The sequence below is a fragment of the Pagrus major genome, chromosome 20 (genome assembly GCF_040436345.1).
Source record: "Pagrus major chromosome 20, Pma_NU_1.0".
In the NCBI taxonomy this organism is placed as follows: domain Eukaryota; kingdom Metazoa; phylum Chordata; class Actinopteri; order Spariformes; family Sparidae; genus Pagrus; species Pagrus major.
Genome location: NC_133234.1, coordinates 15,877,075 through 15,898,913, shown reverse-complemented (window position 1 = coordinate 15,898,913; position 21,839 = coordinate 15,877,075). Strand labels below are relative to the sequence as shown.

The following is a 21,839-nucleotide window of genomic DNA, read 5'->3' as shown; positions in this document are numbered from 1 at the left end:
TATGAGAAAAAAGTCACAATTATGGGATGGTCAAAACTGTGACTTTGTCCATATATAGTTAAGACTTTTATCTCATTGTTTTCTTTTAATCTCTTAATTATGACTTACCATGGTAAGGTTCTATCTATTTTATTTCCTTTGACTGGCAAAAATGGGCTTCAATAGATTCCAGAAGAAGCTGCATATAATCTGATGAATTGCCTCCAATTATGTCACTCATTGGCTAAATTGCATTATGGGTAATGTAGGCGCCAGACGAAAAGGACGAAGAGTACGTGCATTAAAAAAGGCGATATCTCTGGTTCTGCTGTATATATTTTGATTTGTTTTTAAACTGTACATAAGAAGTGCAATGCTACCCGTCGACTTCTGTTTGGAACCTGCCGCCTACATTACCCACAATGCAATTTAGCCACTAAGTAACATCACTGGAGGCAATTTATCAACTTATATGCAGCTTCCTTTGGAACCACAAAAGGCTTTAAACTACTTCTTTCACATATATAGTAGTACTCCCCGATACCTGTGGTGCTGTTAAGGATTCTGACACTGGTTAAGAGATATTCTACAACATATTTCTTAAAGTAAACTTCACTCTAGATCAGGGATATCCCCATTTTTTTGTTTTTGGGAATATCTCCAAAAACACAGCTTTAACACTGCCGTGAGAGAATCAAAGCAATGTGATGATCATCCTGCAATTAAAGGTAAACAAGTCATGTGCTTTGAGCGTTGTGAAGATGTTCACCCTGAGCTCTGATTATCAAGTTCTGAGTTTATAAACACGAGTGTAAAACAAAGATAAACTCGCCCTGGGCTTCATCTAGCCCGTTTTGAACTTTGCATGCCTCACTCATGAGCTTTTAAACTAAAAGCACGGTCTTATTGAATCCATTCACTTAAAAAGGATTCACCTTGATTGGTGGTTATTCTTAATTCGGCTGAACATCTTAGTCAAGGATTATGAATCTCAAGTAATAAGAATTAATTTACATAAATTGTGTTGTTATTCTCTGTGCTCTGTGATCAGGTGGCACATAAAGTTTGTTGCATGTCACTGTGTCACTTTGATAAACAAAAGTTTTGGAGGAAAAAAAAAAATCTAATTAACTTTTGCAAACTATCAGATTATTTCCTCGTCGTCAGAAGTAAGAGACTTGATGAGGCGCCAACAGCAGGAGCTAATGCGCTGGCACTCGGCGTACACTTCTACTGATAAGAGGCATTCTTGCTCTCAATCTGTTAGCACTCCGCTTCATCTTGTTCTCTCCTCTCTGTTTTTCTTCACTGCAGATGTGACTCAGAAAACCGTTACCTTGGCAATCCACTCAGAGGAACCTGTTACTGTGAGTAATTCTGCGCTGGACAGCTACTTGCTGGAGAGACAGCTCATATGCACTCACACAACCCCACACACACACACACACACACACCTCCTTGATTATTCTTGGCTTTCCTCTCTCTCTCTCTCTCTCTCTCTCTCTCTCTCTCTCTCTCTCTCTCTCTCTCTCTCTCTCCCTCGTCCACTCTTCCGCTCAGGGCAGATGGAGCATTTTAGCACTTTGGCACCAGGGGCGCTTGTTCGGTGACAGAATGACTTGTCGTGAAAATGTCAAGTGCATCAGAAGGAGTGAGTGATGGAGCTAATCAAGGAGACGGAGGAGTAAAAAATCTTCACTTGTCTCACTCACTCACTCACTCGCCCACCTACTCATTCATTCATTTAGAAAGTTGAGTAAATGTTAGTTCGACTTAGGGAAATACATCAAGGTGAGCGATGTAAAAAGACGCACTAGGAAAAATAATACATAAAGTCGGTACCCAGTGCCAATGAGTGCAAGCAACTGTGTGCTGTGTGTGCTGCACATGTTGTTTGTGCTTTGTGTGTTTATTTGCATCATGCAGTGTCCTTCACGCTGCTGCAGTATGTCTCTCTTTCAACACTCCGCTACTGACAACATAGCCTTTGCCAAGGTTTTGTCCCTTTTTGAAATGCCATAGCCTGACAGCAGGCTCAATGAGGGGAAGACAGGAACTAAAAGCCTGGAGCTCGCTTTAACCTCTGCACACCACTGGGACTCATTCTTGAGCTGTGTTCTGCAGTCTTGTAAACATGACACTCCTGACTATAAGGCTACAGAGTTAGAGTTGCAACGACAGCAGTGGTTGGACAAAAGAAGCAATTTGAAGATGTCACTTTAGGCTCAGGGAAATTGTGCTGAGCATTGTTTACAATTTTTTTGACATTCTATAGACTAAACGATTGAATAATTCATTCATGAAAATAATCGGGAGATTAATCAATGATTTAAAAAATCCTTAGCATGCTAATCCATGCTCAGTAGGGCTGAGCATGGATAAGCATGCTACACTAATTATTATCCAGATACCTCACTTTGTTTATTGGCTGATTTCTTACTCTGACTGCTAATTTGGAGCAAACTTCTCTTATATGACGGGTGGAAGTAACAAAAATTAATTGATAAAAGGAGGTAATGAAAATCTATGTGATTTGATTCATTTAAAGGAGATATAGTATGCTCATTTTCAGGTTCATAATTTTATTTCAATTACTAGATTATGTTTACATGCTTTAGTGCTCAAAAAACACATCAGTTTTTTCATACTGTCCAGTGCTGCAGATCTGTATTCCTCCTAGAAAGACCCCCCCTCCCAAATACCCAGTCCCTTCTGATTGGTCAGCTCACACACGCCTGACTCAGCACCGCTACCAAAAACAGAGCAGCTGTGCTAAATCAATCCTTATGTGCCAAACTAGCCACTAGGCATACGTGTCACAAGGTCGCAGAATTAAAGGCGGGACTACTGACGAGGCGTTCAGGACCAGTGTTTTCTGTGGAAAAGATGAGCTTCTGTTGCAGCTCTTTTTAATTTTGATGATCTTTTACAAACACAACAACATATACAACACACTGAAGGAAAGACCTTTGTAATATATTGAGAACATAACTTTTCTCATCTTATATTCATCATTTGCAATACAAAGATCCCATCGCCTATTTAAGGAAAGTGGCCTCAAAGGGTGGAAGTAACACAAAACAATTGACACAAATGAAAGCGATGAAACAGTGTTGCTCTGAAAATCAACTGGGCTATATTACCGTCTACTTTCTACCATTCAGCTGATAGATGACAGGTTTGTCTGTGGATGTTAGAGCCACTTACAAACAAAAATCCATTCTGATATTTAGCATTTAAAGGTCAACAATGCAAACCTGCCAGAGCTCTAATATTAAAGTTTGAAACGGGAACAACGAGCCCTCCTACTGCGCTATTTGCAACACCCACTCAAAATGATATCCACTCAATTCGACCTGAGCATCGGTGAGAAATGATTTTAATCCTCACAGTTGGATTCAAACAAACAGGTCAGACTCAGGTTGATAAATTATACCGTCTTTATTTATCGTCATTTCTGTCCCTAATAATGTGCCCCCTGGAAAAGTAATCATCTGCTGCCCGAGCGCTCGTCAACAAAAAATGAAGCCTCATACTCAATCAACATTTAACTCTATATACTGATAAGTGTGTGTATTGAAATGATATGTGACCACTATTAATTAATATTTTGATGCTTTATTAGTCGCTGCAGGGGGATTTTTAGAGCGTGCTGTCAGGGTCAGGCAGCCCTACTTGTTCTCTGCTTGATGAGAAAATTGTGCACCCTGATTGCAGTCATTGGAAGTGATTACAGACATTTTGATTTCACTTGTCGCCATCAGTCACTCTATTGCCTGGAAGTTTCTTTTGATCATATCACATAGTATGAAACTCTCTGTATTTATGCTGTCATAGTAGTCAGTAGTAGTGTGAGCCACAGCTGGCAGCTTAGAATGAGCATTTTCATCCTCATGTTGAACTATAGGAAGTGAAATGAGAGCTTTCTTTCCTGTCTGATTTTCTATATAGACAATCTCCTGATCGACTACCAGTTCACCTTCAGTCTCATTCAAGAAGATGATAATCACTACACTGCCATCAACTTTATGGCCTCGCCCGAGCAGGTAACTATTTCAGAAAACAATTTATTGGTGACTTTTTTTCTCTCAAGACACTAGAAAGTTACACTAGGCTTCTGGCAGGGCCCACAAAGTCCGCCACTGCTTGTTGAAATCATAACCCTTATATAATACCCCTGCTTTTATTATGTGCTTTACTATAATGAGTTAAAGTTTTACTACATTAATGATGTGTTGTTCTTATCTTCTCCCTGTAAAGGCTAACAAGAACTTGGACATGTCCATTAATGCATCTAACAACTTCAACCTCAACATCACCTGGTCGGTGGGATCGACAGGTACTTTTTCTTTCAGTTTATTTATTGTGTCGTAAAAATGCCTCACTCTGTCTCTCTGTTTGACCTTGACAAGGGCCAAACTGTGCACACAGCCCATTGGGTCATTTTATTTTATTTATAAATCCAATCCAATCACGTCAGAGTAGATTGAATAAGCAGTCCATTACTAAAAAGTTGTAGTTTTAAATTAAGGGTTTTTTTGTGTTGTAAATCCATCTGATTGTCTTCTGCATAAATTTATAAAAAAAGAGCAGGGTAATTATGCAGTAAGATAATTTTTTATTGTACACCTTACAAATGGCCTGCAATAACTAAGGTCACAAATGCTATTAGATTTGGGTCAAAAGGTGTCAGAATTGTAAAATTGAGGAAATCGTCTCAAGAGTGAGCTCGTATTTGGATGGAATAAACATTTATACTAATATATAATTTATAATTTTCAGCCTTGGCAGGTTGGTAAATAAGATATTCAAAATTTCAGATCACTGCATGATTTTTCCACGACCACACAAAATTACACACTCTGTCAAGCGGCAGGAAGAAGCCAACACAGACTGAGGCTGATAAGATTTTTGTCTCAATGCCATAAAAAGGTGCTAATTGTAAAATTCTACTACAAAATTCACTGAATGAATGGTCTAAATATGACTTTATTACATACATGGTTCTGACAGCAGCATCACAATCATTCTGATGGTACAGTGTCCTGTAATAGGGCAAAAGGTGTCTCTTTCTCAGCCACTCCACCCCCCTATCACTTGTTTCTGCACTATGTGACTTCAGTGAGAGGGTAGAATCACAGCGTTACATAAATGTTTACTTCAAGGTACAAGTTTTCAACACGTAACATTGTTACGATGTAATGAGTTTTGTTTGTAGTTAGCACCTACATTACATCTGGCAAATTGTTAAAGACCTGGGATTTGTATTTACGGCAGTGGTGTTGCACTCAGAAACGGTGGAGGATCGGTGGAGGCCAGATCGCACAAAATGTCCATTTCTACGCAATTTTGCTTTTAATCTGACATTACATTTCTGATGTCAAAGATTTGCTTTGGCTCAATAATCATTCAGTCATTTGGCACAACAGGAACAATAATGTACCCTCCCTTGTTAGTGTGTACTGTCACTGTTGAGTGGATATTATAGGTCCCCTGAGGAAAGACACCCAAGGACACTGCAGTCATCCAGTACCACCGTTTATCTCCTGCCCTCCCTTCCTCTCAAGTCGTCGGCCACTTTCTCCCTCCCCACAACACTGACATTTTCCAACCGCTGAAACACCTTAACCTCCCGCGCTCCCCCTGCGCCACCTTAACCTTTTCGGAGCACCGTCATTAATATTTGAAGTTGGGTCCCCTTTCCCCTGCAAAGATATTGTGTCTCAGAAGGAACGGGGAGCCTCTTGACAATCGACAAGAGCGTGAGGCGCCTTTGGGTGGGAGGAGGAGGGTGATTTCAATTAAGATAAACATGCTCACATAGCCACACTCAAGCTGTCATTTTCAGTTCTTTTGTTTCAGAGCTGTGGGTTGGAATGTCAATGTTGAGGACCCACTGACATGAGGAGGAATAAGAAATGACTCGAAACATTTATATAGATGGAAATTAGACTTATTTTTTCGAGGATTTGGCTCGGAAATGCATTAGTTTTTGTTTCGTGATGATCATATAAAAACAAAGTTTAAATCCACAGAAATTTAATGACACTCTGCTCATTAATACTGAACGTAAATGGACACAAACAAGCATTTATGATAGAAAATGGTTGATCTTGTTGCCCTAAATGCTAAATTCTCGGTTCCAGATATGCTAAATGCATTAGCTGATGGTAGTAATATGGATTCAGATGATGTATATGTGCTAATGTGTCTCGGTTGACCTATGAACAGCAGCAGTCAAGCTGTGCTTTTCTCCTACATCCATTTAACAATAAAACACAGACAGTGTGTGTAATTACACAATAAAGCTCTACGCCGTGTTAGGTCGACCAAAAAGAAGTTTAATGCACTTAAGACATAATAATGGCTGCTTATGAGTGCTTTCCTGTTGTCCAAAATGGCTTGCTAAAACCATTAATGGATTCATAATAATATGTTCCAGTCAGTCCAGCTCCATCTCTGCATGTAGGTGAGCTCTCTGTGTGTGCTGAACACAAACTCTTTGCTCCAACAGCTGGAACCATCTCTGGAGAGGAACTGCCCATCATGTCCAAAACTAACATCAAGGAGTACAGAGACAGTTTCTCCTGTGAGAGGTTCACCTTCAGAAGCAACCCCAATATCACCTTTTATGTCTACGTCAGTAACTTCTCATGGCCCATCAAGATCCAGGTAAGAACTGTTTATGACCTTGGACTGACTCATATGAAGCAGAAAACACAAAGGGACCTGATCCTTTCTCTGTTCTGTGTTAAGTCTTTGCTTTCTATTACTCACTGGATATACAGAATGTGTGGCGTCATCTATGACATCTGACTGATGAACAATCGGTCCTACATACGTAAATAGAGCAGCCATCTTTGCAGATGCAGAGCTCCATTGTTGCTCAGGGTGAATTCAAGTGCACTTTATTCTAATTACACATTTAATGAGCAATGGTTAGTGTGTATAGGTGCACAGCTGTTTTTTAGCTGGCAACAGCAAAGCACCATTTAACCTTTTTCCAGCCCTCTTTGTGAATGGAGGAGATTGAGGCTTTGATGTGGTGAAAGGGGCAAAAATACAGCACTGTGAAGTGCCATTTGCTGTCGGTTATTTGGGGGTTTGCAGGAAAACAACAATTAAGCTTTTGTCAAAAATATTCACGGTTTAGTCCTACAGGCAATACAATTAAAATGGAATACAGGACACATAGCACTGATGTGAATGAGTCAGTGGTTTCATAGTAAAGAGAACACTGAATTAAAGGGAGACCAAACATTTACTCTTTCACATGTAGGCAGTGCTTTTTGAACTGTGATTATAACAAACACATCCGGTGTCACAAACTGTTTTACGCTGTAAATCGAAGCGCTTCAGATTCACAAAATTCTGTTTGCTCAAAAATACATTTCAATGCACAATCACTTCTCCAGTTTTTTACCCTACCCCTTGTTTTCAAGTGCCCCCTTGCCTCTCAGAACGGAGTTACAAGGGGCTGTGGTTGAAATCTCCTTCGAGAGACCATCATACCCTTCGAGACCATCATATGCCATCACTTGTCATTGGTGGCGTTTACGTAAACAGACGCTACCGGACATTTGCCGTCTTTAGCAGCGGTTTCTCTTGCATTAGTTTGGCAATCCTGGTGTTATCACAATGCCATTTGCCATTTTTATGACAGAGATAGTAGAGCATGACCGCTCGCAATTCATTAACATCATGCTATCAATGAAATCCATCAAAAACTCTGCTTCATTACCTGGCCACTAGCGGTGCTTAATAGGTGAACATCAACAACCCATGCTCCTACCCTGCCAGTCAGCACTGATATTACAGGAGCAGTACCAAGTGAGTTTGATACACAGTATATGCATACTGTAATGTGAAAGGGGCCGCTCGTGACAAATTCACAAAGAATTATCACCCAACTCATCAATTCCCCTCAGCTCTATGGCGCTGGATAGCATCTCTGTTCGCTTTCACCGCTCTCATGGTGTCATATTTCCCTGCAGCAGGCGCTTGTTTCCAAAAACTTGCTGCACTCTACCTGCCCAGCTCCAAGCAGCGGGGAGACACAGTTAGAGACTAACTGGTGGGGCATTTAGCTGCTAAAGGGCCAGATATTCAAAGAGAGTAATTATTGGAATCGCATTTATCAGGTGGCCAGAAACATGACTCCGGATCTGCTGTGCGTGTAAAAGGCAACTTTTTGCTGACAAATTCACCATATCAACTGAAAAGGTGATAATATCGGGATAGAAAATATAGTCGATAAGATGCGTGTGCCAAGATTAGAGTCATTGCAGGTTTGAGAATGTACATTTGGCATGGTCTTCACGTTTTATTGTTATTGAAAAAGATTAAAAGCCATTAAATCTGCAACAACTGTGTTGCTAAAATTGTATAATTATACAAAAAACAGGCACTTTTACAAAAGAAATGTGATGGATACAATTTCCATTCCTAAAAATATCACACAATTACCTTTGTTTCTAATTAGCCCACTTCCAAGTATTGATTTTTACATTTGTTCTGTCCCTCCCTTTCACGAAGTACATGGACTGACCACGGTGGGGGTAATGATATCTTGGGGGTCAGTCCATCTATGAAGGTGGCCCAGTAATAGTTTTCTATTAGATTTCCTGGCCAACCGTCACTTATTTATTATGGACTGGCCTGAGCTATTACAGCAGATAGCTTCTGTAACAGGATAAGGCCTCTCTTTCCTTACTTGCCTTTATGATGCAGGGATGAGTGCATAGGGATAAAAGCAGAATTTGAGAATGCACTCGTGATAGTTAAGGAAGGTCGTGAGGTAAGATTTTTCTGTGACATCAGTATAATTGTTACCTAAGAGACTGTTCAATGGAATAAAAGGGCAGATATAATGGAAGTACATTCTTAAATGATGAGATTGATTGGCCGAGATTGACAAATTGAAATCAAATTAACCCTGAACGTATTGCTTTGACCTCATATTATGTGAAAAGCAGGGTTGCAAGGACTGAATAGAACCGTCCCACTTACTAAAGCCAGCAAAATGTGTAATGTGTGCTTTTCAGTCAAGTTAGCCATGTCAGCGAGCATCTCATTTCAGATCAGTGATTCTCATGTTCTACTTAGAAAGGCTGAAAAAGTCAAAGGTGGGAGAAGTTTGCAAGAAAGACGAAGTTGTCAATAAAGAACATCAGTCCTGTGAAGACTACAGTCTTTAAAATGCACTTGCTGCTGTCTGTAGTTTATCATTATAGATGAATGAGAAATGGGAAAGCGGGATGTTTTTCCTTTCACACCTGCAATAGTAAACCAGTGCATCTGCTCTTTTTGAATTCTCCACTACCTTTTCCCAGTCTTTAGCTTTGGCAATAAGACAAGAGCACCATCTGTCAGTGATAGTATCAGCAAAATAAGTACCTTTTAAGAGTTCTGCCTCATCATCATTCAAAGGATCGGACATGACGCAAATAATCCACCTCTAAAAGCACAATTTGTGCCCTATTACCAAACCCTACATGCTGTCAACCAGAAGGAGCTCGATACGGCTGAAGATGACGTGTTTGTAAATGTTTCCCGGAGGAGAAAATGCCTTCAAAGCATCTACGGTAGAGATTGACGTGTCCCTATGATGTGGCCTATCAGATGTGAATTAGCTGCTGGCGCTGTGTGTAATTCCTCTTTTAATGAAGGTAAAACATGTTTATGAGCCGTTATTCACAGGCCATGCTGCTGACATAAGAGATACACTATAAGTTGTTCACCTAAAGCAGATGGGTTGTTGTGGACATTATTGAAAGATGGTAAAAGTTTAGAATTTAATTGTAATATTAAGTAGTCCAGTGAGTAATGCAGAAACAAAATGATTTTGAAAAGTCTAAATAAGTTAGTGTTTGTTCATCTCTGGCTTCAAGTCAATAAAGCAGAGCTTGATGTTGGCCCAGAATCCATCAGATTAGAAATATTTGACTCAACTTCTAAAAGTATCAGTGGATGAATTATTTCAGATGTTGTGAAACATTCATTGCAACCAATTATTTTTTTTAGAGGTTACAGATTGTCTTCAAACAAAAAGCTTGCTGCTTTATTTTGTTCCACTAAATTCATGTGCTTCATAAAAAAAAAACCCTTGTTCTAGGGCTTTGTGAAATAGTTTGAAACTTTCAAAACATCGACATTCAAATTCTACATTAGAAGTCTAACGCTGCACAGTTTTTTATATAGATATATAATATATATTATATAGCCCTAATCACGGTGACATCATGCCAACAGTCACAGCAGGCAGTTGATTTTATTTTATTTAGGTTGTCATTTCCAGCCGGTTAACTGTAACCTTTAAAGATGTAGAGTAAAACACAGTGGTCTGACCCATCTGACCTTTCTGTGCTTATTTCATGTACTTTATTGCTTTGTCTTTGGCCCATCAGGAACATTAGATTCTGTCTATTCATTCTGTTTAAACCTGGTATATCTGCATATTTGCAGCTAAAGATTAGGCTTCACTAACACAACTATACTCTTTGCAGAATTAGATTCCAGTAGTGGCTGCCCGGAATTGTTTCTCACTCCCGTGATCCAGAGCGTTGTCCAAAAGTCTAAATTTATTGAAAAAAGATCAAATTCACAGCATGTTTTTATGTAACACAATATTCTACTTGATACATATTTGTTGCCGTTCAGCCTTTCAATAACAATATTTATATCACTGTGGTTGAAAGAGGGTTCTCTCTCTCTCAGGAACAGCACCATGAATTACATTTGTATAACCACAATAACAAAAAATACATTTTTGACTCTGACACTTTTATTGTGAATTACTTACTGTAATTGTTACATCGCAGATGATCATAGTATGTATTTGGATTTGCTCCGCACTCCATCAAGGAGTCATCCCTTTGATAACAATGACGAGTGTAGAAAAGACTAACACATTAAATCTGATGAGTTGAGGATTTTCTTCAGGTGTTTTTTTTATCATAATTTTTCTATTTAGGGTGATGATGTCATAAAATATGACGACATACATTCAAAGCTTTTGTTCGAACACCTCAGTAGAAGCTTCAAATGTAAAAACATGACGTGCAGACTTTAAAATAATGTACATTTAGAGTAGTTTTTCATATTTCTGACATGGTGTTTCTGTGTCTCTTCTTTTTCTCTAACAGATTGCCTTCTCCCAACACAACAGTATCATGGACCTCGTCCAGTTCTTTGTGACATTTTTCAGGTAAGTGAGTCAAATATTTATAGGACTAAAATATACACACTCTGTCTTTTGTTTTAGCTGTTCTAAGTGTTCTGCAGTTAAAAGCATTATCCAGAATTCGACCCACCTCCTCCCGCTCTCTCGGGACTTACTGAGTTACTTGAGCCTGTTGGACCAGTCCTTTTTGAACCGAGTACATGTAAATGCTTCTTGTGTCTTCAAGGCAGGGATTTTACTTTTCCAAGTGGCAAATGAACCGGCGAACCATTTGAATGGTTGCATATTGCTGTGCAAGTGCTGTCTAAAGAGAAGGCAGGGGCGATCAAGATACGAGGGCTCTTAATGATTTTTCATCCTGAGAGCTGCGATGGAAATCTCTCCTCATTGAAATGTTTAAAATGAGTCAATTGAGTTCTCTGAAAAGCACAGCAAAGCCTGAATATATTGAGAGGATGTGAGTGTAATTGGAAAATTTATGCTTGAAGTTAAATCGTGGCGTTTCAAAAGATCAGCGTTGCATCTCTAACACAGTGTCACAGGTTATAGGCTAAATCTTATGCTTGTGAAATTTAAAGACCCACCCTTTATCATAACTTAACTCACAAATGACCTGTGAGTTAGCTATAAAATATTTAGCATTGTGATAAATGTTTAGGAGCCATGACAATAAATTGCTGTCCCTGCGAAAAGCTTTAAAGTAAATGATGCTGTGTTTGGATGCACATGGTTGTAATGATATACTTAAAGACCTCCAGCTAGGGGAAGCTAAAGTGAATTGTTAGATTTGGAATAGAGGCACATAAACAAATCAGCGGGAGAGCAGTAATCATGAATTATTCTCACGTAAAATCACTGACATGAGCTGCCACACTGCAAGTTCTGTGTATAGGCGTGTTCATTTTAATCCAGGTCGTGCTACCCAGTGCAGCTGATGGACTAACACATTATCTGTGTAGCTGTCAAGGTGGGAATAGAAGACAGTCTTCGCCCCAGGCACCTGCCCATCACTGCCCAGTCCACAATAACTTTTTTCCCCCGAAAAAGCTGTCACACAATCGGTTATCTTCTGCCTACATCTGATCAAATTACAGTTAAATAGCCAAATTCAGGAATGCTTGGAAGGAAAGGGGAGAAGGACAGAGTATATTTTATCTAAAATGTGTCTCACAGCAGCTTGCATCATTCGCACAGGAAACCATTTAAATAGGGTCACAGAACGGACTCATGGAAAAGTTTTGAGCACTTCTGGAACAGGATATTTAGATAAAGTTTGTGATGTTTATTGAGAGCTGATGTTTAACTTTTTCCAAAAATACTGTTAAATTAACTTGTGGTATGAAACATTTTTTTCTTTTCAATTTGGAAGTCATTTGATTGGCTGTATCTATGCATCTCTGTCTATTTCAAAGCTTTAAGTCCTTAAAAGATAGTTTGTTCCTCCCCTAGTGGTGGAGGATGATTGTCTGATCACGACCACGTGTTTACCAGTGTGTGGCCCACATAATGTATCAGTGTCTTAGTGTGGCAGACGATCTTGAAGAAGAACTGAGGGCCGAAACGTCATCCGATTATAAAGAGAAATGCATATGGAGCCAGAGTGCATGACACTTTTTTCTACTTATAAGTTTTGGAAGAGAAACTGTCTTTTCTGACGGTGCAATATGTAGCAATTTTATGTAATGTTTAGGTTACAATTATTATTATTAACAGTTACTGACCACACATCAAAAAAGGTATTGTGTCAGAGATACCAGCTAGCCCGGGCCACTTTGTGCCTCAGGAGGTGATAGTCCAGGAGTAAAAAAAAAACATCAACACTCCCTCGGTGTTGCGAGTTCCCAGTCCGGGCAGACTCGGCTAGAAGCACTAGCTGAGCTAACTAGCTAATGGCAGCTAAAGTTGGTAGCTACAATTAGCAGCAGTTAGCAGTTACTCTGGTGATACTCTGCCACCCATTTGTTTGGAGTATGAATTCGACATGTGGCCAATTAAATGCACCTTTTAAAATGAACAAATTCTTCTCAAATTTACATGTAAGTATATTTAATTCTTGTTCTGGTTTGTGATTTCTCAATCCAATAGAAATCAACCGCAGCATTCACAAAACACATAGCCTATTTACTACCCAGGTTTGTGCATCTCTTCCCATTAGTATGCAGCGTATTCGTTGCTTCTTTTGTTTTTTTTTCCATAGCCATGTAGGTTGTACTAGTTCTTCCGAGTCTTTTTTGCATCCTTGGTGTCCAGTTCTTCACTGACCCATAAACTCAGGAAAAAGTGAAAAGGCCCTGATGCAGTCACAAGCCGTTGTATGTGTGTGTGCGTGCGAGTGTTGCGGAGGTTTGAAGGGGATGAACCTGCGGGAAACATAATCAGCCTGATGACAAAATGTCAAATCACCCCACAGGGTTTCCAGACCTCCTTGTATGAGAGATAGAGGGTGAAGGGATGACGGCATGACTGGGAACGAGCTCTGTTTACTCCTCTGAGTTTATTCAAATATCGGCGCACCTTTTTCACTTCAAGCCTTTCAGACACCAAGTATATTTTCCTCATTTGCCTTTTTCATCTGAGTGACTTCATAAACGATATTTACTTGCACATTACTGCCTAAAAAGTTGTAATCTAATTAGAGTCAGATTGTTTTCTGTGTTCTGATTAGATGCTGTTGAAACTCTCTAAAAGGTTGCTGCACTATACTTGCATTGGAACCCCAGGGTCTAATTTATACTAATTAACAAAATTGGCATTATTCCAGTCACGTCCATTTGTGTGTGCTTGTATACTGTTATGTAAGTGTGTACACATGCACATTGGTGTTGCTCAGTCAGTCATTTCACCCAATTTCATGCACAAGTCTAAAAACTTTAAAGACATTTAAGATTTCTTCATAATTTTTCTTTATTTTTTAAAGCTCCAATATTGTAGAAAGTGAGAATTCCTGTCATTTTTTATTTTAAAGCGGATATAGGTGCCGTATAAACTACTGTGAAAGTATCAAAACGCTCAATCCACAGAAATGCACACAGCCTGTAATCAAAAACTGTGCCTTTAAATGAGCAGTCAGGACTTTTGTAAGGTTGTGATGTCGCAACTGTACAGTCACAGCCCTCTGCCACACCCACAGCATGACCGTGGTTTTGCAAAATCACAGGCAGAACAAGGGTGGAATCATGGTGGGCGGTGCCTGCTCAGGCCTCCGATAGCTGACCAATCAGTGCAGACTGGGCTTGTTAGGGGGGCGGCCCTAAAGAGACAGGCACTTAAACGGAGCGTTAAGACAACGTGTGAATAGAGGTGCCGCAGCATTGGACAGCATTAGAAAAATGTGTCTTTTTGGAACATTCAGAAACATTTTCTAGTAGGCACCCAAAATAAAAATATGAACCTCAAAATGAGCACATTATGGGGTATTAAGAAGTAGTTGTGATATTGAGCATTGTAAGGATGTTATTTACAAAGCTTTTTGGATCGTGTTGTTCCCGTTTTAGCAGCCAAAAAGCCTGTATAGCAGTTATAGATATTATTGATTGTTTTCCCTTGCCGTAACTGTATCCTTTTGGTCACAGAAAAGAGCATGTAATTAAAAGACAGCAGTGTTGAGTTCAGTTTCCTCTACGTCAAAGGCCAGTTTTCTCATGTTACACATTGTGTGACATTATCACAATCATGGTGGTATAAAGATTAGAAAAATAGGAAGTTCACACCTGTCCTTACTACATCTACACATCATCCTATCCATTACCCATAAGCACTTGTAAGTAAACTTTGCATCTTTGTGTAAAGAATTTTACATTTGTCCTTCAACACCTCGAAGAGTCAGAGCATGAATGATTGCAGTGCTCCTTATAATAACGGCGGAAGGTACAGCGACGTGGATTTAAGCTTCTTTACTGTCAAAAAAATTGACGATGAAAGCCAAACATCTGTCTAGGGATTTTTGTCACTTCAGCCACATGAAAATGTCATTGAAGCCCACACAACACTCTCCCCCCATTCACTGTTATCTTCAAAGGTGTCTAAGATGGTGCGAATACTTCTAAAAGAATGAAAGGGTTCCCAGCATGTGCACCTCTTAAAATAAAATCCTTCCGCGATGACGAGATGTTTGAAGCAAAGAGTTTCCCATCACTCAACACTTTAATCGCACCTCCCTTCGTTTTCTTGGCTCCGTAGCCTAACTGTATTTGAAAAGCTGTATTTTTTTCAAGTGTTATCACCTTCCTCACAGGCGTTATCGAACTTCTTCAAAGATCCCGGACGATGGATCTGGCAGGTGTGGCAGGCAAAGTGAAAGCCTCGTTTAAATTGCTAACAAATGGGCCCCTGAAATCAGAGCTAGTCATGTGTCTCTGGTGAAATGTGCTTATTGGACCAGACTGCCCGCTTTAGAAATGTGGCATGTCCCTAAAGACGAGGGCTCATTGGTCATATTACAGTATGTGTTTCAAATCCGAATGTGATTTTCTTTGTTCCTGGACATCAGGAACAGGGTCATGTTCCCTTCTAAATAAGTGAGGATAGAATAATCAAAGGGAAATGATATAATACTTAATGAATGAGCTATCACTTGTATTTAAAGTAGATTGATGCTTAAAGTTTTTTACCTAACTCAAATGCATACTGTAGATATCTAAACCATGAATATATTCCCCTCTTTGGCACTAAAGACCCCCACAGACACATTTTTGTCCCTTTAGCACATAATAATCTTTACATTCTCATCTGTCAGCAGGATAATGAAGTGGAAGCTCTCAATCAGTCATATTTTTCCATTCCAGTAGCTCTCGGACCTTGCTGAATTTCCCTTGACTAATGATTTTACTGCTGGGTTATTAAATGAAGTAATCAGCCAAAATACTCACTCTGCTAAGAAAATGAATGTCCTGCTTCTTCATATCATCTCTTGGTCTTCTTTAAAGTTAGATAGAAACTTTGAATATTTAAAGGTCTCATATTGTAGAAGGCAAGATTTCCAAGTCTTTCTTTTGGTGCTATGTAAATACTTTGAAAGTATCAAAACAATCCGAAACTGCTCCTTTAAATAAGCCATCAGGACTTCTGTAACGTTGTGATGTCACAACTATACAGTCACCGCCCTCTGCAATGCCTCCCTCATGGGCCGTTTCTATGGCAGTGCTGATACTGACACAGAAAATACAGTGGGCGGTGCCTGCTCAGGTCTCGGAGAGCTGACCAATCAGAGCCGAGGGGTCCTTAAAGACACAGCCGAGGAAATATCGGTAGCTGGTAAAGGACTCCATGTGAATATTGGGATACTTGCAACATAGTAACATGAAACTCAGCTGTAAGGAACAAGTGTGGGTACTTTTTAAACGGCAGCTATTGTTACTTAAAGTCCACTTGTTTGATATTGTTTCCTCTCTTTCATTTCAGTTGCTTTCTATCACTACTCCTGGTGGCAGCGGTGGTGTGGAAGATCAAACAGACCTGCTGGGCTTCACGACGGAGAGAAGTAAGTCCATAGAAATGTTTTTACAAATCTGCAAATATCAACGCTCAACATGGTGATGCCCCCGTTCCTCTGAAACACTTGGACACTTAAGAAAGATTGCACTAGCAGTTAAGCCTGTGCAGTTTGGTCTGGTCCAAAAATAATTACAAGTATCGATGCACAATCTGGATATTTTATTAGCCAATACCAATGAGATAAGTGATAACTGGTTAAACTGGCATGGTTGCTTCACAACCTAGGATTGGAAGGCTCTGCATCAGGTGGAAAGTGATTAAAACCAGACTCGACCATCATTGGTGCCCAACTACCGAGCACGAGTGATATTGATGTGGTCAGGCGTTCACCCTGCTGCCATCTGGCAAAAGATACAGAAGTATCTAGCGAATGAATTTTCAGACTTAATTTGCTTAATCATTAGTTTGTATAGTTTAGTTTTTTTGTGTGTAGCTTAGGGAACTACAATTGGAGCTTTGTTATACAACCTTGTGTCGTATATTAATTGTAAATAAGAAGCTCTCATCTATCCATATTTGAAATCGCCGTTACAGCAAAAAAACGTTTGTTTGTCTTTTCTAGTAGATTAAATCAAAACACTTCACAAACAAACATTTTCTTTTATGGAGCATTTTGCCTAAGAATTCAAATTAAATGCTTTGACATAATCTGTCAATGCAGACATGTCAGTGGTATTAAATACTCAATATAAAACAAATGGCTATTATAGAACTGAAAACCTATGGCCGCTGTCGATGCTGTGCTTGTCAATAAAAGCAGTTTGGCTTCGTATTATCTGCTTTATTTATGGCTCGATGTATATTGTGCATCCCTAATTGCAAGAGGAGAAACTAATCTTGATAAATGAATCTAAATTACAATGAATAAAAAATAAGAGTCAAGCTACACTATAAAGTTCAGATACAGATTGGCTGTTTTAACATTTGGTTTAAATGTTGCTCTGCAGGATGCAGAGAAAACCATCTCTCATAAACAGCAGTATAAAACAAATATATATACTGCTGTTTATCCTGCTCTGGATAAACAGCAGTATTTATCCAGAGAAGGATAAACACAGCTGTTTTTCAACAGCAGTATTTATCAGCTGTTGAAAAACAACAGCTAATGAATACAAGGTGTGCCAGCTGATTGGGCTGATCAATTGGGCTGATGATGTCACAGGCCTAAACTCAATGTATATCGACATCCAATGCTCTCAGCATTATGACAACAGCTTCAGTTCCTTAGCTTTTAGACAACCGCTCAGACAAGGTCTGTGTCTGCAAATGCTTCTTTAAGAAGTACAATGTCCATTATTGTGTCAGAGATAATTTTGGTTAAAAGGAAAGATAGTTATTCAGATAATTGTGGATTTAATTTAAGTGGACGAGTGGAAAAAGTATGAAGGAAATGAGTAGAGATACTGTGAGTGACTTAAGGAAAAGGGGATAGAAATGAACCATTAATATTCAGTGTTGGTATGAAGGATGGGATTGAGAAAAGATGGGGATGAAAAGGGGTGAAAGATGAAATGATTGGCAGTAGAAATTAAAAAAGAGGGTAAGAAAGATACCGTGCAGGAAAATTGAGGAAGAGCGCAAATGTATATAAATTCACCTCACTGCCCTTAACCTAAACTGCATGGGTAGGTTGCTGATTTCTGCAGGAGCAGCCATCATTTCCATCTCTTCAGAGTGAATCCTATATTCTCCTGGATGCTGTTTGGTACTCAATAGCGGGAAGTTTAATTTGGTTTGCATCCAGCCTTATGACCTGCAGTCTACTAATAAAGCTCCCACAATTTATTGCCCCTCGGGGATGACATTGATAATCATAGGATCTGAATTTTATATCCTCTAATTGATATATGAAAATAAACAAGAATGATAGCTACCGTGACAGCGAATCATGCCTATCCAAAGAATTAAAGCCAATAAAAATTAATGCAGGCAGATGGGCTCACGTCATTGATATTCTGCTCACTTTTCCTGTCAGCTCTTGGCATTCCTATCATCTGTTTGTTGCTGCCCTTCAGCTGCCATATGAAAATAGATAAATAGATAAATACAAATCTCCATCTTTTAATTCCAGGTGATTGAAAAGTTTTGTCAGAAGAACAAAAACACTTGAGATGGGCCGAAATATTTTTTTGCAGATGATACACCAGTTCATATCTATGAATAAATGAATAACTCATTTTATATATGTATTTGCTATTAAGTTCACATTCCCTGAAGATCGTCTTTGCCGGTGGTCGCCATGTGGTTTCTAGCTCAATTAGTAGCAGGACATGCTAATTTTTTCAGATCCAGTCCACAATTGCACGTTGCATTCCTCACTGTGCTCATATTTCTGAATCCGAATCTGTCCTAAACCCTAAAAATCAACTGAGTCTCACTCTGTCACCCGCGTTTGTCGGCCGCAAAGGCGAAATTATTGCAGATTTGTTGTGAATTATGCTGAAAACCTGTAGCTACAACCTGACATTTGAGATTTTGCGACTTAAAGAGGGTCAACAGGATTTGACTATTTATAATTTATTTCAAAATGTATCACCGTCATACTACTAAACAATGTAGAACATGAAGGTTTCTGGTGCATGGCTTTATAAACCTGAGAAAAAATAATGCCTTAAGGTTCCTAATGTGGCATTTCCTGCTGCCCTACTTTTAAAGAGAAGCTGTAAAGAAAAGCTGTGTGTTGGTCACCTTTTCCTGAAAGCTGTAACAGCCTAGAGGGTGTTCTTCAGTGCTATTATGGGTACTTAGCTTTGCAAGTAGTCTTTAACTGCTTCTTATGTTGGTGGTTCTTTCATCACATTTCCGTAATAACTAAATCAGTAGAATCATTTGAAGTGATAACTAGTGAAGGTCAGTTTTGCATCCTGTCAGAAAAAATTGGTTGTATGTACTATAAGGGGTGAAAATGATTTTTAAAGAACTACTTTTAAACCTGAACACCTCAGATTGCAGTCACTGTACGTTTTTAATGTTGTTCCAAGCCCGTTTGCGTCTACTTCCATTTGTACTGATAATTACGCATTTAGTACAAAATACTTCGTTCAGCTTGTGAATGGGATCCTACAATCATTTGAACAACCTCTAACTTGGGTCTTTTTCTCACTTTTGTTTATTAAGCGTCATTATCAGTGTCTGACAGGTGCAGACAAAATCAGTCTTTCCTTTTAAAAACACCTCTTTTGTCTGTACCATCGGCTGCTCAGAGGACAATTATACGAGAATCCATCCGTGTGTCCTAGAAAGGTCAGTCTCTGCTTTGGTGTAGTTTTTCTCAAGTTGGACAGTAAAAATAGTCTCTATTTTAAAGTGGGTGCGATAAAATGATTCAAGAAAGATGGCAACAGTGTTATTCAATGGATTTCTGGTGTGCATCTGGTCAGACAACAATGGATTTGATCATTTATAAATGGACAGTGATTGTTACTGTAGGTCCATAACATGATTGTCATAACATAAGAACACTAGCAGTGTCCAAAAGTTCAGTGTTAAAGGGAATCTTAAAGAAAAAATTACACAAAAGTGAATAAAATTTAGACAATTTTTTGTTGGCTTCACATACAAAAAGATGTAGGACAATAATTTCTATGGCAACTCCTTCACTGTGACAAACTTGAACAAATCAAGTTCAACATTAGAAAAAGAAAGAAAAAATCCAAAGAGTGCAATGGGAAGTTGACAGCAGCTCAATCAGACTCATGTATCTGGATCAATAAATGGATTGGTGAGAATTTTTGCAAATTAGAGTCTGTTTTCAGGTGATTTGGAGTGCTAAGGCATATGTGGAAAAAAAAAGCTGTATTAAGTATTGATGGCTCCAGAGGCAGCTGTGTGAAATCTGATAAACTGCCTCCAGGGTCTCTTGAGTCAGTGTCGGTTTGCCAGAGTCTGAAAATGAAAGAAATCTGGCAGTATGGCGTTAGAAAGAAGTGAGCTCACCAGACCTCTGTAGCCTGCTCCTTTCTCATCTCTACTTGAGGCATTCTGTCACTACAGATGGGAAGTTATAATCACAAGAGTTTCAGTGGAATTGGTCATTACTGTCGTGTTGGGACAAGACCAAGTCTTTGATTCTGCTCCGCCAATCTTGTCCATTGGTGAACTGATTGGCTTTTCATGGAGCATTGTGTCCATTTAATTTGAAGGGGCCTGCGAACAGCCCTTGCGCTTACGAGGCCTGTACAAATATGGAGCTGAAAGCCATCTAATGCTCACAAGCCGCCATCTGACATAAGGACATGGAAGAAACGATTCTTAATGAGGGTTCTTGAGATAGTGGGGACAATACTGAGGCACTGATCCAGCCAAGTGGCATATGGAAGTGTAGTGCTAATTGAACTTTTGGATGTTTTTTGTTGGCGTTGTGGTGTGAAATCTGTGTAAGTACTTCTGGGTTGTGTTAGATCTAAAAAGCAATGTGTTTAGATGAACCAGTTTCTTTATCCATTTTTTACTAGAAACACATTTGACATGTATATTTGTACATAACCAAGTCGGCACCGTCATTGTGTGATTTTGAAAAGAAGCTGTGAATGGAGGACAAAATAAAACCACTGACAGCCTCTCAGTAACTTGAAGCCAAAAGGTGGTAAATGCGCAATTCCTGGTATTGGCTCAATCCTACAAAGCTGATCTTTCGCCACACTAATGCAGTAATTGGATAAGGGCTTTAATTTTCTGTCAGGAGTTGAAAAGACCCTGCACCAAAGGTGCAGCTGTCGCATTTGAATAATTTTAGTTGCGGATAGGTGACGAGACTTGGATCCTGAGTGGGGGGACAAAGGGATGAGAAGACAACAGCTGTAAATGCCACGGAGGAGGACGACGGCTGACCTCTTTGAAGCTACCTGTGGGGGGAAACAGATGGGAGGGGGCGCTGACATTTCACGAGACTGCATCACGGACATGTTTTCCACACAAACGTGAATGTATCTAACATAGCACAAACGCACGTCCTCCACACTGACCATTGTGTAGGGACATGGTGTCTTACTGGCACTCTAAAACAATTATTTAGCCGCAGTTATGTTTAAGCATACCATTAATTAAATCCACCAGTTACTAAATAGCGTCTGTTTATTGAAAGCTATCATCAGCCCATAAAATTCGTCCTAGAAATGACGTCGGTAATGGCCGTGGTTTTACATGATGGCCTAAACTTTCTCGTTACCCTCTATAATGGTGTGTC

General features: G+C 39.4%; 1 protein-coding gene across 1 annotated transcript in view; it reads left to right on the top strand.

The window, feature by feature from the left end:
* The window catches only part of atrnl1b (attractin-like 1b), a 75,460-nt gene that overhangs the window by 36,910 nt on the left and 16,711 nt on the right, over window positions 1–21,839 (top strand). The window contains exons 21-26 of the mRNA XM_073489459.1: window positions 1,294–1,346; window positions 3,931–4,025; window positions 4,240–4,318; window positions 6,494–6,651; window positions 11,124–11,185; window positions 16,562–16,640. Coding sequence (XP_073345560.1) covers window positions 1,294–1,346; window positions 3,931–4,025; window positions 4,240–4,318; window positions 6,494–6,651; window positions 11,124–11,185; window positions 16,562–16,640 — 526 coding nt within the window. The remainder of the gene's footprint in view (window positions 1–1,293; window positions 1,347–3,930; window positions 4,026–4,239; window positions 4,319–6,493; window positions 6,652–11,123; window positions 11,186–16,561; window positions 16,641–21,839) is intronic.